Consider the following 14382-nt stretch of genomic DNA (forward strand, 5'->3'; position numbering starts at 1 on the left):
CTCCTCCAGCTAGTTTGATCGACTATAAGTAAATCCTGAGCCATTGCTTTGGTTCGGTCTTGTCGTCGTATTTGGAGTGGTTGGACAGCTTGAATTTGTGAGGTAGTCGAATCAATGCAAGTCTGTTTGCAAAACAGGGAAATCTATCATGTGTTCTGGCTTCTGTATATTCGGATTCTACGCCGCCTTCTTGCCAGCTGTCGTCTTGGTAAGAGTAGTTTTGTGTGGCCGTCTGAGTAGGTGCTCTGCTCCTGTCCTTTCTTGGTTGCTCGACTCGGTTATTTTGACTGTGATTCCTATGGCTTCCTCCGTTGTGACTTCCACTTGGTCCTAGTCTTTCGAAAGTAGACTTCCTTTGATTTTGATCTTCCTATTCATGAGATGTTGCCTTTCCATCGTTCGTTTTAAAGATTGTTGATCGAAGGAAATCTCGAAGTTGTTCTTGTTTCTCATTAGGGTGTGCGGTTGCCCTGAGTTCTTCTAGTGCCTCCCGAATCTTATCATAGGGGGTACTCGCTGCTCGTCCTTCTTCGATTTCTCATTCTGATTTTCTTCTATTGTACTTGGCTAGGTCTGATTCGTATTTGATCCAAGTGTCTTTCCGCTGTTTCGCACGGCGTTGTCGTCCTTGTTTCAATTTGTTCTTCCTTTCTCTTGCTTGCCTCTAGCTCTCAGTCTCACCATCGTATCCCTAGATAAATGGTGATATGTTGGACTCGGATTCATCTGAAGACCTTACGTTGGGTGCTTCTAGGGGGATCAATGGTGATTGAGGACGGCGAATCATGAGTACTTCTCTAGCGTGAGTTGTTCTGTCATCGTCGTTGATTTCCGTACTGGCAGAGCTGTTGATGACTTCAGTAGAGGTCTCAAAGTTATAGATGGAATCTCCTTCTTGGTAGGGTAGAATTGTTGTTGTCGTGTCATCGACTAGTTGGGCATCGTCATCCTCAGGAACGGTATCTGGCCAGTGAATGATGCAGTCTTGAGATGTTATGGTTAAAATGAGACCTTCCTGAGCTCCCTTCAGTGGCATTCTAAGCATGGGATAAGTGGATCCTTCGTGCCATGTCTGATAGGATGTTGCCATGTTGTGGAGTCCAAACGGAAAAAGACCCGACTTCTTTGAAGTATTCTGGGTGTATTCCTAGTAGTATTCTTGATAGGTTGACATCATGTCCCGGGGCTTTGTTAGAAAAGAACTTGGTTTTCCGAAAGAACTCGGATAAGACTTCGTTTCAGAAGCGGAACTTGAGTTTGAATCGGATATGTGAACTTGCGAGAACTGAGTCGGATTGAGCTGCGCGAATCTTCCAACAAGCTGATCTGTCGTTATCGTCGAAATAGGATAATCCTAATGATGATCTGACTCTTCAAGGAGATGGCCTTGGAGCTTGCCATCATCGCCTGCCTTGCAGATCCATGAACCGAAGATGAAGGTCAATCCCTTCAAGAAGATCATGTTGTCGAGGTCCATCAAGCTCTCGGATGCAAAGTCACCGAAAGCTCCTACCTGGCGCGCCAGCTATCGATGTTTGACCACCGATAGCCTGCCATGGGGGTATCCGGGGCAGTATGTTCGGGTTTTAGTGTATGCTGGACTTGATGGTTAACGTAAGGGATAGTCGATTTATCCTGGTTTAGGCCCTCGATCGCAGATCGAGTAACAACCCTACGTCTAGTCGGTGTTTAGCCTTTGTGTTGGATTGATTATGAAGTGTTGTGTCGTACAATTGCTCTGTTAAACTCCTGATCCAAGGTGCCCTGCCCTCCTTTATATAGCTAGGAGGCCAGAATCCTAGTCGGTTTACAATGAGAGTTCCTAGTAGGATTACAGAGTAATACTACTACTAAGATTACAGGAGGAGAATCCTAATTGGACTAGGTCTTCTTCCTTCCTTGTGGGGTATCCTGTGGGTCCCGTACCGATAGCGTCCTCACCTCCTCGTGCCTGGCCCTCACGCCACCTTCGCCATCGCACACGTCGTCTGCCGATCAACGCCATCGTTCAATCGTGCCCTGTCCACGTCCTGCCCCGTACCGGCCCTGTCTGACGCCCCATCTTGTCCCCGCCGCCTCAACGCCGCTGGAGCGCCCGTCGCCTCACCACCCTACCCGCTGACGCTGGCGTACCCTATCACGATGCCGAGCTAGCGACGAGCACCCACCAGGTACGTCACTAGGACCCCATATCGCCATCTGTCTTCCCTTCCAGCTATGCAAAACGGAACACCCAAACCCAAATCTTAACAGCAGCACATGGGCGAAGACGACCACGGCTAATCCTAGCAGAAGCACACGGATGGCGACAATCAGCGGAGCCATCGCCAAATCGCCCCGCTCAAGTCTCTGTGGCGCCGCGCCCTCCCCACTGACGCTGTTGCTTTGCACCGCCGTGGGCTCAGGTCTCCATCGCCGCTGACACACGCCAGGCACACGGAATCAGGACACCACTCCGATGTCCATTGTAACAAATCGCTGATCTCACCACCTGCAGTCCGCGGAGCCTGCAATAGATCGGTGATCATGGCGAGCGGCCGAGCTCCTTAGCGTGAACCACCAGCCCACCACTACTAGCTCGGCAGCACAGGCATCACGCCCACGAACTCCTACGCCGCACCGCCATTGCCAGATGTGAGCTCGCTCCAGGGAACAGCCAGTCCCAGCCTTGCTCCTCCGCCCTTGGTAAGCCGCAGGTGAGCTTCCCCGCACCCCTGCGCTCCTTCTCCACGCACGCGAGCGCAAGGCACAATGCGCAACCGCAAGCTCGCGTTGCTAGAAAATGGCCGCTGAGCACTGGTCGTGCTCTGTTCTGTGCTCCGTTTTGCACGAGCGTTCCTAGCTTGTTAGCTTGATGACATCAGGATGACATGTCCACACTTTCTTGACATTTTCCTTCGAAGAATAAAAGAGGAAATACATGGGAAATACAAGGACCCATACCCTTCAGCATGGACTCGGTCCATGGTGGACCGCTCACACACCACACCGCCGATCCATGGTTCATGGACCTGTCAGTGTTTTGTTTTTTATGTGGACATTCTAATAAATATCCTGTTAGTTGTTGACAATTTTTTGATGATGTTTATGAAACTAGAATAGTCTTCCTTTGCATGATCGGTTATCGAGGCCATAATGTTTATAATTACATTTTTCATTACACCATGGTCAACTACTCAACTAGAAGCTAAATGTGCTCCTTTTCTTTTTTTTCTATCTCTGCAATATGGCAATGCTTTAGATTTAGTGCATTTTGGATAGTTCATAGTGAGCTCATTTGTTTGAACAAGAACATATGTCGTGCTATTTGGGTAATTTGCAGTGAGTTTGTTTGGTTTTAGTTCATCCATTTTGGTTGGAATTTTGAGCTTTTTGCACTGCCTGATGATCGCCAATTCAGTCCTCATCCTGCCATGCAAACCACATTTTATTTCTTTTACCCACAAAATTTGCTCGTACATAGGTATTGGGCATGAAAAAACTAAGTGGAACAAAACTTTTTTTTCCTAAACACTTGTTGCTATTTACTTGCAAGTTCATAGAGTTGCCTTGATGATATGCAAATATGGATCGCTCGTGTCATCTTAACAGGTCCGTTGGGACAGCGGCGGTCTGTTGGGACAGCGGCCACAAACAACACCTAATGATCGAAGCACGATAGAAAACTGGCTATTGAGGCCTCCCCTTGGGGAAAGGCTCCGATGACTGCAATAAGTCATCTCTGCTAAAATTGATTTTAATCCAAACTTGTGATCACTGGTAAATTGGTAGTTGTTAATATAACTCATCTGCCCCGACTGTTGCAACCACCTCTAAAAAACAAAAGATTCAGCCATGCTTTTCTATAGTTGGGGATGGGTAGGTTTGAAATCTATGTTGTTGTTTAGATCCTTAATTTTTTGTCAACTTTTTCAGATACTAAAGTTACTTTGTTTCGAAGATAAGGAAGTTCGATTCTCTGCCCCTAACCCTTCTAAACCTAAGAAACAGAGGGAGTTTATATTGAAGATAAAAAAAAGGTTCTCGATATAAGATCCATTCGCCTTTTAACTATTTTAATGTAATAACCGCACATATTTATACTTTTTACCTACTTTCTTTCAATCTAACCGGAATCAGAAATTACGTGTTTCAAATGTGTAGAGGTACAGTATTAAACCTATGAGTATTAGACAATTCTTAGACTGATCACATGTACATATGAGTGCATAGGTACATGCATAAAATATTATTTCTAATTTAGCAAAATACGGTATATCATCATTTTGTTCATCGTTTGAGAAAATATGTCATCATTTTGTTTAACTTGCTAGCATGAAATAATTTATAGCTGCTTTGGTTTCACAGTTTATTGTTTACAACTGTAAGAACAAACACATTTTTAGAAGATCGTTATTTCTATATCTAAAAGACTATTTTTTTAAACTGTCTTCATGTATTTTTAGACCTCTTTCCTGCATGGAGCCTCCTGAAAATCATAGTTGTTGCAGCCATTGAGAGACTTGTCAAACCAGATAAATGAAGATAAATACTGATGTCGATGTGTATATGTATGTGAAAATTTTAACATCTGATAATTAATGATGTTAAGTCTCTCTTCTAAAAAAAGCAGGCGTTGAAAGTGGATCTAATCCACCTACACAAGTCTCCGATCCTCGGGAACTTAAAAGGCAAAGGGACAAAGCAAGGCTTGCGGAGCGTCGTGCGGCAAGATCGAACATTAGGATCCTAACCGCGCCAGTTGCTGAGAAGGACGTGAACAAGGAGAAAGAGAAAGGGAAAGGAAAAAGGAAGAAGAAAGCGACAAATGATATATTCACAATGAATATCGTATATAAAGATGTTCTAACTCCATAAAAGAGGTAATGCATCACACGTCAATATATATATTTTTAGATATCAAATGGTACTTTAACTTTAAAAATTAACAAACAACTTATATGCAGGATACTTCTAACTACAGCTTCAGCCATCTGCATGCTTCAGCTGCAAGAAGTCAGACGCCGCATCTTGGACTAGAAAATCTTCGGGATCATCATTGATCGGTGACCAACTGTAGCTTGGTATTCGTGCAAAGCACGTTCTCTTAGTCGAACTATTGAGAGATTAGATTCTTAATTGTAGAATAGATTCTAAAACATGTATTGTGAAACACAGGCCCGTTCGCTTCGCTGAAAAAACAAGCCGAAACATTGTTCCGGCTGATTTGTTGTGAAAGAAAACATTGTTCCGGCTGAAAAAATAAGCTGAAAAAGACGGATTATAAGAGAAGCAAACAAGGCCACAAACTTGTTATGATTATCTTTTCCTAGCACTTGATTCCTAAAGAAGTGCAAGCTTATCTTTCGCGTATCGTAGGCATGAAATGATGCGACAATTAAAGTTGATGTTTTAATTTTGCATTCAAATTTAGAGTTATATTTTAACTATCTTTCGTGAAAACTTATGTAATATTAATTGGAACATTATGATTGCGGTATCTATTTTAGATAACAGTATAACACACGCTCATACATATGTTATCGTGGTATTATGTGTTTTCGTTGCAACGCACGGGCATTTACCGTGTGTGTATATATATATATATATATATAATATAAGGCTATTCTGTAGCTGGCCATAGAATAACTTATTCTATAGCCACCTTAATTTACGATAAATGTTTGTATCAATTTACGATAACATGAATATACATTTACGATACTCGTGTTACTACAACTCACGAGGATATTTACCATACTGTTATAGTAAATCACTTAGTACGGAGTTACTGTAGTCTTATAAATTAGCATAGTACCAACTATCGTAACTCAAAGTGGCTACAGAATAAATTATTCTATGGCCAGCTACAGAACAGTAGATATATATATATATATATATATATATATATATATATATATATATATATATATATATATATATATATATATATATATATATATATATATATAAATAATAAAATTGGCACTTGAACCGTCCATGGGAGAAGATTGGTCTAGAGTGATTTCACTGTGTACAGTCATGCTAGAAACTCACCGGCTGAGAGCCAGAAAAGTCTACATATAGGGTATCCCATCAGGTTTTAATTACATATATATGGTGCAAAACCGGGGGCTATTGTGCTCTCCATCAGTCTTAACCCCAATTGCAAGCTACTCCATAGCTCAGCAAGCTTTGACTGCCCTAGCCACTGTAATGCAATGTGATAACCCCACTAAATATACTATCCTCCATGACTTCCATGTATAAATAAGCAATCGTACAACAGCAACACACGCACGCTTCCAGGCTCTCCTTCCCTCATGGAGGGAATGTTTATCCTGATGCTACTCTGGCACTATAGGTATGCTCATCATATAATTTTGATCAAGCCGCATAAGTCTGAAGATCTAATTCACAGGAATATACATCGTGTTTTCTCATCTGTCTAACAACCAGTTAAGGACTGTCTTTTTTGGGAGAACCTCGCCACTACCTTCCTTCTCTGGCTTCACGGCAGTATTTACAGCGTTGCGGATGACAGCATTGAGGCGTAGCCTCAGCTGTGCATTGTCAATGAGCAGATCAGAAAGCATTTTTGTTGTATCTTCATCAGTAACTTTTGCATCTTCACTGCTCATAGTTAATGAGGATCTATCAGAATTGTCGCCATCATCAGAAGAGCCTTGTTCATCATCTCGTGCTAGAAGTTGAGCCTGGAGAGACCAATGCAGAGCATAGATTTAGTAGAGATATCCACATTTAAAAGTAGTAGAATTAATAGAAAGTATATCTAAAACTGAAGTGGAGCCATGGAAATTGCATTCCAGTGTGAACAATATTCTTCCTCTCTAAATCAAAACATAAGATGCACTGTAACTACCAAGGTAAAATGATATGTGGCTCAAACTCCAAACTCTAGCTGAACCCAAAGGAAAAAAAAAGTCTGTCCCTACTTCTACAAAGAAGGGATTCATAGGAGGCAATAATTATAAACAGGTGCTACCAACACAGTGTGCAAGCCTGGTTACAGAACTAAGTGCCGTAAACTTGTCATTCGCCTTAATAATTCTAAAGTTGGGACCTTGGTAGGGTTTGTTTTCTCCAACTTCCCTTAACTTTACAACACTAAAAACAGTCTAGGTTCAAGAAGAGAATGTGAAATAATGATATTATTACAAAGACTGCCCCAGCTTCAGATCCAAGATAAAAATGATAAATTGAGAAGAGGAGTTCAGGGGCTTCTAATGCAAAAGTAGGGAATATTCGAGTGATCTTCCAATTGACAACAAAAACTGAACTAGATAATACTCCCCCCAGTCAGGAATAGTTGATCTTCCTGACTAGGATAATGAGCTAGCTGCAGGTATTAACATGATGTTGGAGCATCAAGTATTAACAACCAGAGGTAGTGTTCTGTGTTAGGACAAACCAACATTACAAATCTCGTGATCTTGCATAGCATTTTACATTATCCGTAGGACACTTCTTTTTTGTATTTCCAAGAAATGAAAGGAGCACCTATTTCCAAAACAACTCAATTGCTCAAACTCCAAATTTATTAGAGTAGGAGCTGTACCACGTAACTTTGGCTGCTCTCTAAGAATATAAAAACTAGAGTTTGGCCAAGCAGGCCCGTTGGGGAAAAAATGATATTAATTTACCATAACATTTCAAGTTTACCTCGGCAACAAGTAGGCGTATTCTATTGTCTGATGTTGCTAGAAGATCTAATGCATCAGGCAAGGATGATGGATCAATAGTAAAGTTATCTTGTTCTTCTGCTAGAAATTTAGCACTGCATTCCTGTAGACGCTCCCGAAGCAGTCGACACTCATGAAGAATTTTCAATCGGGATAACTTTGTACGTGCTGACCTCTGTTTCTCTCTATTAATAACTCTCTGAAACCAAAAAAACATTAAAAATCAGGAAAATAAACTGATTGCATAGAATTCGAACTACGGAGTACAGACATTTTGAGTGCACAGACATTTTGACACAAAACCAATAGCTCATGTGTTTGTTGGTTAAGATAATAATCACATTCTTTAATGCTAGAGCATCTTATCAGCTAGCAAACATAATGTTTTATGATAGTCTTCCCAAATAGAATGCCTGTTGGATGAATAATAAGCGTCGTGGAAAGGTAAAAGGACAGGATGTCTTGCATCATCACAAAAGTCTTGCGGATGTAACAGTATCAAAAGGTCACAAACTTGAACATAGCAACGGTTCAGTAGGATTTTAAGCTAAAGTCCAAGGGTAGGTGGCATGAAGGATACAAAAGAAAGAGGAAGAGCAGTTAGCCAAATTGGTCTAGCAAGCCACTAATAATGTTGAATATATACTGCCAGTAAGAGTAAACAAGTATTCCTAGAAACAACAGATACTGCTACAGCTGGAACGGGGCATTATAATTAGATAGGCATTAGGTATCACTATACCTCTAAATCAGTCTTCTCCTCAAGATACTGATTCAATACTTTCTTCATCTCTGTTTGGGAGTTTCTAAGAGACTTGACCTCTTTGACAAGAACTTTCTTATCTGCTTTAGACTTTGCCTCAGCTTCTACAAGACGCTGTTTCAAACTCTCGACTTCTTTTTGTTTAATTTCTAATTCTTCAAGTAGTGTTTCATTTTCACCACTAGCAGTTGTTTTCTCTGACTCCGCACGAGTTTTCTCATTCTACAAATCATAAAGAGACATAATCAGTACCTTCATATGGCTAGTAAAATAATTAAGCCACAAGAACAGTGGGAATAACAGACTTGTTCAGTCTTCAGGTTTGACTCCATCTCAGAGTACTTCCTACGGAGCACATCCATATCCCACTGCATCTGGGTAATCCTCTCTTTTTCAGCCAGGATAGCTTGTTGTAGTGTCTCTCTACCTTTTTGTTTTGTGGCTTCCAATTCAACCTCCAAATCTTTAACCTACATTACAAATCATAATTATCAAACAGAGAACCTAGAATCCGGAGAATGGTAATGATACACGCAAATCCATTGAGTGTACAACTAAGAATGCACAAAACAACAAAAGAATGTAACTTGGAGAACCATACAATCTTAAACTCAACATGGAAATTGAAAGTGCATTTTGTTTTTATTAAGCATGAACCTGTAATTCCTCTCTATAATACAACGACACGCAGCTCTCCTGCGTATTCGAGAAAAAAAAGCATGAACCTGTAATTACTAAGTAGAGCTAGATGCCATAGTCATTTAACATGAAAAGCAAAGCAATACCTTTGTAGTAAGATATTCTTTAACAGCTGCTTCCTGATTTAGTCGTGCTATGAGATCCTCCATATCAGTTTTTGCTGTCCCTATTCTTCGTTGCATTGTGATCAAAAGTCTAGTCAACTTCTGTTTTTGATCATTTGGAAGGATGACTTGTGCATCCATGTCATACAAAAGATGCATATCCAAACCAGTAAGATGTTCTGTTTTACTAATATGTCCATCCACCACAGCACCATCCCAAAGTGAACTACTAGCCCCTGGAACAGATAATTCACTTCCTCTTATAGAACTCAAATCACTCCCAATACTTTCAGCAGAGTCCTTCCGAGCATGGCCGGGATTAGAATCACGGTCCTCTTCTGAAACAACTCCCCTATAAGACGCTACTGAACCATTTCTACCATCATGTTCCAATACAAGGTTCCCTTTCCTGTGATTCAAGGCACTACTAACATGCTCATCAGACCGATCTAAGATAGCTTCTCCAAGCACACCATTACCAGTTGCTCCTGTCAGACTGCTACCACGAGTAAGAGCTTGATTTATTTGATTGGACTCAGCAAGAGAACCAGAAGCAGGTCCATCAGAATGTGGAGAAGAGTCAATACTGCTGCTCTTTGCAGAAGAACCTACTTCAGAAGGACGCCCATTCCGTTCTTGGAAATCTATATTTAGTATAACAGTATTAAATTTTCTGCTAACATATTTAACGTGCACAATGAAGACAGTGAATAATATACAGTTAGAGAAAAATATAATTAAAGCAGCAAATACATGAACGTGCAGCAGCTTCAAGCTCAAGAAAAGCAGCAACAGGAGCACTTCTTGACAAGTCAATGTCAGAAAGTAACTTTTGCATCCACTCCTCCAATGCATGCCTTCTCTGAAAGCATAACAGTTTGAGATAGGTCCAAGAAGCTGAACACGAAATAGTATTACACGTAAAGCATCCAGTTGACACAGGGAAAAGGGGAAATTAACAAAAGTACATTGAGGTTTAAGATACATTTTACCTCTTCTAGAAGCAACCTGCTTGAATTTATTCTTAAGAAAGCATGCTTCGGAGGAGCCGATGGGACATCTTTTCTGGGAAACGCGCTCTTAAGCTGCAGAACAGGAGTATTGTAGTATAAGAAAAAAAATATTGAACTTACAAAAAAAGCAAATGGTTACAAATGATATATCAAAGGCAAATGAATATGGAATAGCACAGTATCGGTGGTATACTGGTATATCATGTTCAGGAAATCACCCAGTTACATAACACAAGGTTCTACATCAAAACCAAATCATAAAGTAGCAAATGACCCAACATGTCTACATCAGAACAAAGCATAGATCATTATTTTGAGGCCAACGGGGAGGCAAAACATTAAAGGATTGTGCAAACTAGCATCAATACAGACATGGAACATTGTAACTAAAAGTGCTTGAAGATGAATCACTGCATATCTATGTAATGCACTGTAACAAGTAGCTACATCAGTAAGTTTCTGCAGTGTGGTGTGCATTCAAGTTATTACCAAGTTACATTTACCTACACAGTGATTCTTACAGTTGACTGCATTTCTAAAACTTACCGCCAACAGCTCGCCAGTGCACATTTAAGTCATTCTAACACAACTGGATACTGAGCTACACAGTGATTCTTTCATGATGATTGCATTCTAAAATTTTCTGTCAGCCTGAGTAGTACACAGGCCAGTTGAGGTCAAAACAAAGGATCGTTACTTTTCAAAAGGAGCATGTCTGCTATGTTAAAAGAGGTCAATGCTATTCAAGACTTGCAAAATTAAATGTGTTTTCCCTATTGCTTGTTCAATATTTTTAAACCATAGAACAACTGCACATCCATAGCTATTATTATTGCTAACTAACAATTGTGCCCTCAGATAATGTGAGCACATTTTGAGTTACCGGAAGAAAAATGCTGCAACTTGCAAGTTAAAGATGCTCAATATTTGAAAGAGCAAATGGCAACAATTGGGATATCTGAATCAACTGCCTCAACTTACATCAGAAGATAGCTTCAGAAAGTCACTAAACCTTCTGAGAATTCCATGGCTAGAGCTAAAGCCTTCTGGAGATTGTATACCGACATGTATCCTGTAAAACTGTCCTTTATGGGCATTAAATTTAGATACAGGAAAACAAGAATGGCAAAGTTTACATAACTCAAAACTAAGATTCACATGATATTATGATAAGAGCCTTTTTCCTGTGATTGCAACTAATCACATGACACAAAAAAAAGAATGACAGAACATGCAACACCTTAGCAATACATTGGCATTCCAAAATATAGTTGAGAATACATTAAGATGTCTAAAGCAGTGTTCTAAATCTCCGGATATAAGGTTTAGCGGCAGCCTGGTCGATCCGCTATAGCTGCTATTATCTCCGCTATTTATCTACTAATAATCACAGCCTGGTCAATCCTCGTCCACACGTTCCTAACAAGGCTGCACTCTTTATTTATTAGTTTCCTTGTCCAAGGTCCAACTCGTGACTCCTCTGGCCTGCTGCATTCTCTCTCTCTCCACTGCGACACGCCTCTGGCCCTCTGCTGCACTGCCACTGGGGAGGATGTTGCTCCCTCCGTCGCACGCCCACGCGGCCTCACTCGTGGAGCGCCATGGCTGAGCAGCTCCGGCGCATCTCCGGTGGCCTGAGCACCTCGCCGAGTCGAGCTGCTGGTGCTTCTGCAGTTCTGCTTGCTCGCGGAGGCGGGGAGCTTGAATCAGGCCACGTTGGACAAGGAGGTGCTCCGTGGCTGCGATGCACAATGGGGAAGGTCTCAGTCGGCTCCTGGCGCGGAACGGTGAGGTGTGACAGCTTAGCGGCACTAAATCACGACATATTTAGCGGATTTCGGGCGCTAAATCCGGCTATTAGCGTGTGCCATCACTTAGCGCTAAAAGTTAAATATCTTAGCTGCAGCCATGTCCAGCGGAGATCTCTGGCTACGACTCGAACCCGGGACCTTCCTGTCACAGGCGGTAAGACTCTACCGCTTGCACCAGGCCCGCCCTTCTAGAAATGGAGATGTCTTTAAAAGATTTTTTTCAATTTTTTTTGTGTCATAAATGCGGAATGGTCTTTTTTATCCATTTTCTATTTTCTATAGGTACATAAAAATTTTGTTTGTTGTATAACAAGGAGAATACCTGAAACACGGCATTTTCCAATTGGCATATGGAATGCAACTAAAATTAATGTATTCGAGTCATCTGTGGCATGGATAGACAAAGATGGGAGAAATAAAAAGCATACAAGATAAACAATACTTACAACGACAGATTTCAAAAAGCTATCAGCGGTCACACCAGTTTCAGGTGTTTGCGTGATCCAAGAAGGCATCCTCACACAGTAACTCCAACCTGTTTGAGGGTTATGTGGCCATATGGTGTTCCTTCCCTCCTGTATGCAGTCAATAGACAATGAGCTCATGAGATGCGTTGACCAATAGATAGTTTCAGAGTTGTGTTGAAACAAATACTATAGTGAGTAGATGAAATGTTTCTTAATTAATTGAAACCTGTTAGAAACGGACAGCTTTTTTACGTTCAAAAAAAGAAACGGACAGCTTTTCATGGAAATTCTGCCACATATGCATGTGCATTAGTGAATTTTGCTCATCAAGCATGCAAATTATTTCAGGCAGAAATAGTGATCATTGCATAGCATAGGAAGAAATTTAAATGATAACACGGAAAGGATCAAGCCATCAACCAGCTAAATTACAACTGACACCTATATTCCAGGTAAGCAAAGCTACACTCAAGACTCCACAGAAGAGAAGACAGCTACTGACTAACAAGGCAATCAATCTTTTGAAGCTGGGGTATATCTGATTTTTGCAATCCCACTCAGTAAAAGCACACCATGAAACACATAATCAACTCCTTGCAAGAGAGACATAATCCAAAACCCTAGTAAAGTGAAGAAGAAAAATGAAATTGACTCATCCAATCCTACACTGAGTAAACTAACGTGTCAAGTCCATATTATTCTACTGTTTGTCAGTTAAACAGGAGAAATCCAAAACCCTAATTGAAGGAAAGCTCTAAGTTACTGAATCAGCAACTATGCACAACGGGTCGCTCTACTTTGACGAATTTTACTGCAGACCCCAACCCGCACATTTGATACCTGGACCCAATACTAGCACACGCTACTCAGCTGCAGTAAAATCCAGGTCGAAAACGCCTGCCCATGATCGACAACCCCCAATACACTAAAACACATCTACCTCCCCAGAACGGACCGAACCAGCACCAAATCTAGCCCTTAGAAGTGGGATCACCGGTCCCCCAGTAGGCAGCAACGCAGCTGGCGAGACCCGCATCTGCCTCCGAGTCCGAGATCATAGCGCGACATGGATCATGACGAGCCGGACGGCGCAGCTCGACGGGGGTTGGGTAGTAGAGATGCGAGAGGGGGTCACGGGCGGCGGGCGCTTACCCATCTCTTCGGGGGAGGGCTCCAGTCCATGCCGAGCGGCTGCGGCGAGGTGCCGTCGTGGCGGTGCTTCGGGGGGCTGGGGGCCTTCTTGCGCGCCCCCGCCCCCGACGACGACGACGTCGCCATCGCCGCCGCCCGACGTCGCCCGCGGGGCACGGTAGTGGTGGGATCGGAGCGGGCGAATCTGCCGAGGCGTCGCGCCGATGATTCTTCCACTACTGGGTTCGAGACTGCGAGATTAGAGGGAGCCGACGAGGCGAGGCGAGGGGGAGCAGAGGCGGACGCGGTGGCGGTCGGACGGACGCTCCCGCGGTCGCATCTAACTGTCAACGCCAGCCAAGGCAGTGTCCGCCCTTGGCCGTCCCCTTCCACGTTTGGTTCCACCGCCGTGGTGCGAGCTAGGCAGGCCGGCTGGACGGGAGCGGTCGCTTGGAGCGGTCCCGGTTGGATCTGGATCTCTCGGCCCATGGCCACGAGTATGTTGTGCAACTTTTCCTCAAAAAAAAATTATTATGTTGTGCAACCTAGTAGGAGATTAACCATCCTCATCAAAATAAACGATTAATTAGTCTGGCTGGCTGTATCTTAGATGCAAGGATCCAAAACGTTTTAGATCTGAAATCGCTCTTCAAAATGTTTTAGATCAGAATTCGCACTAAACTCAGGTGATGAATTAGAATCACTATCCGTG

At 42.3% G+C, this 14382-nt stretch overlaps 1 protein-coding gene across 1 annotated transcript; it reads right to left on the minus strand.

Moving 5' to 3' along the window:
- Nucleotides 1–5986: 5986 nt before the first annotated feature.
- On the minus strand, nt 5987–14045 carry LOC136528814 (PX domain-containing protein EREL1-like). Its single transcript, XM_066521796.1, has 10 exons — nt 13692–14045; nt 12519–12647; nt 11243–11341; nt 10241–10333; nt 10002–10110; nt 9231–9892; nt 8751–8915; nt 8425–8667; nt 7663–7881; nt 5987–6695 (listed from the first exon to the last, which is right to left on the minus strand). The coding sequence occupies exons 1-10, from the start codon at nt 13815–13817 to the stop codon at nt 6420–6422; spliced, it is 2121 nt and encodes a 706-aa protein (XP_066377893.1). The 5' UTR covers nt 13818–14045; the 3' UTR covers nt 5987–6419.
- Between the last annotated feature and the right edge of the window lie 337 nt (nt 14046–14382).

The sequence above is a fragment of the Miscanthus floridulus genome, chromosome 19, assembly GCF_019320115.1.
Source record: "Miscanthus floridulus cultivar M001 chromosome 19, ASM1932011v1, whole genome shotgun sequence".
In the NCBI taxonomy this organism is placed as follows: domain Eukaryota; kingdom Viridiplantae; phylum Streptophyta; class Magnoliopsida; order Poales; family Poaceae; genus Miscanthus; species Miscanthus floridulus.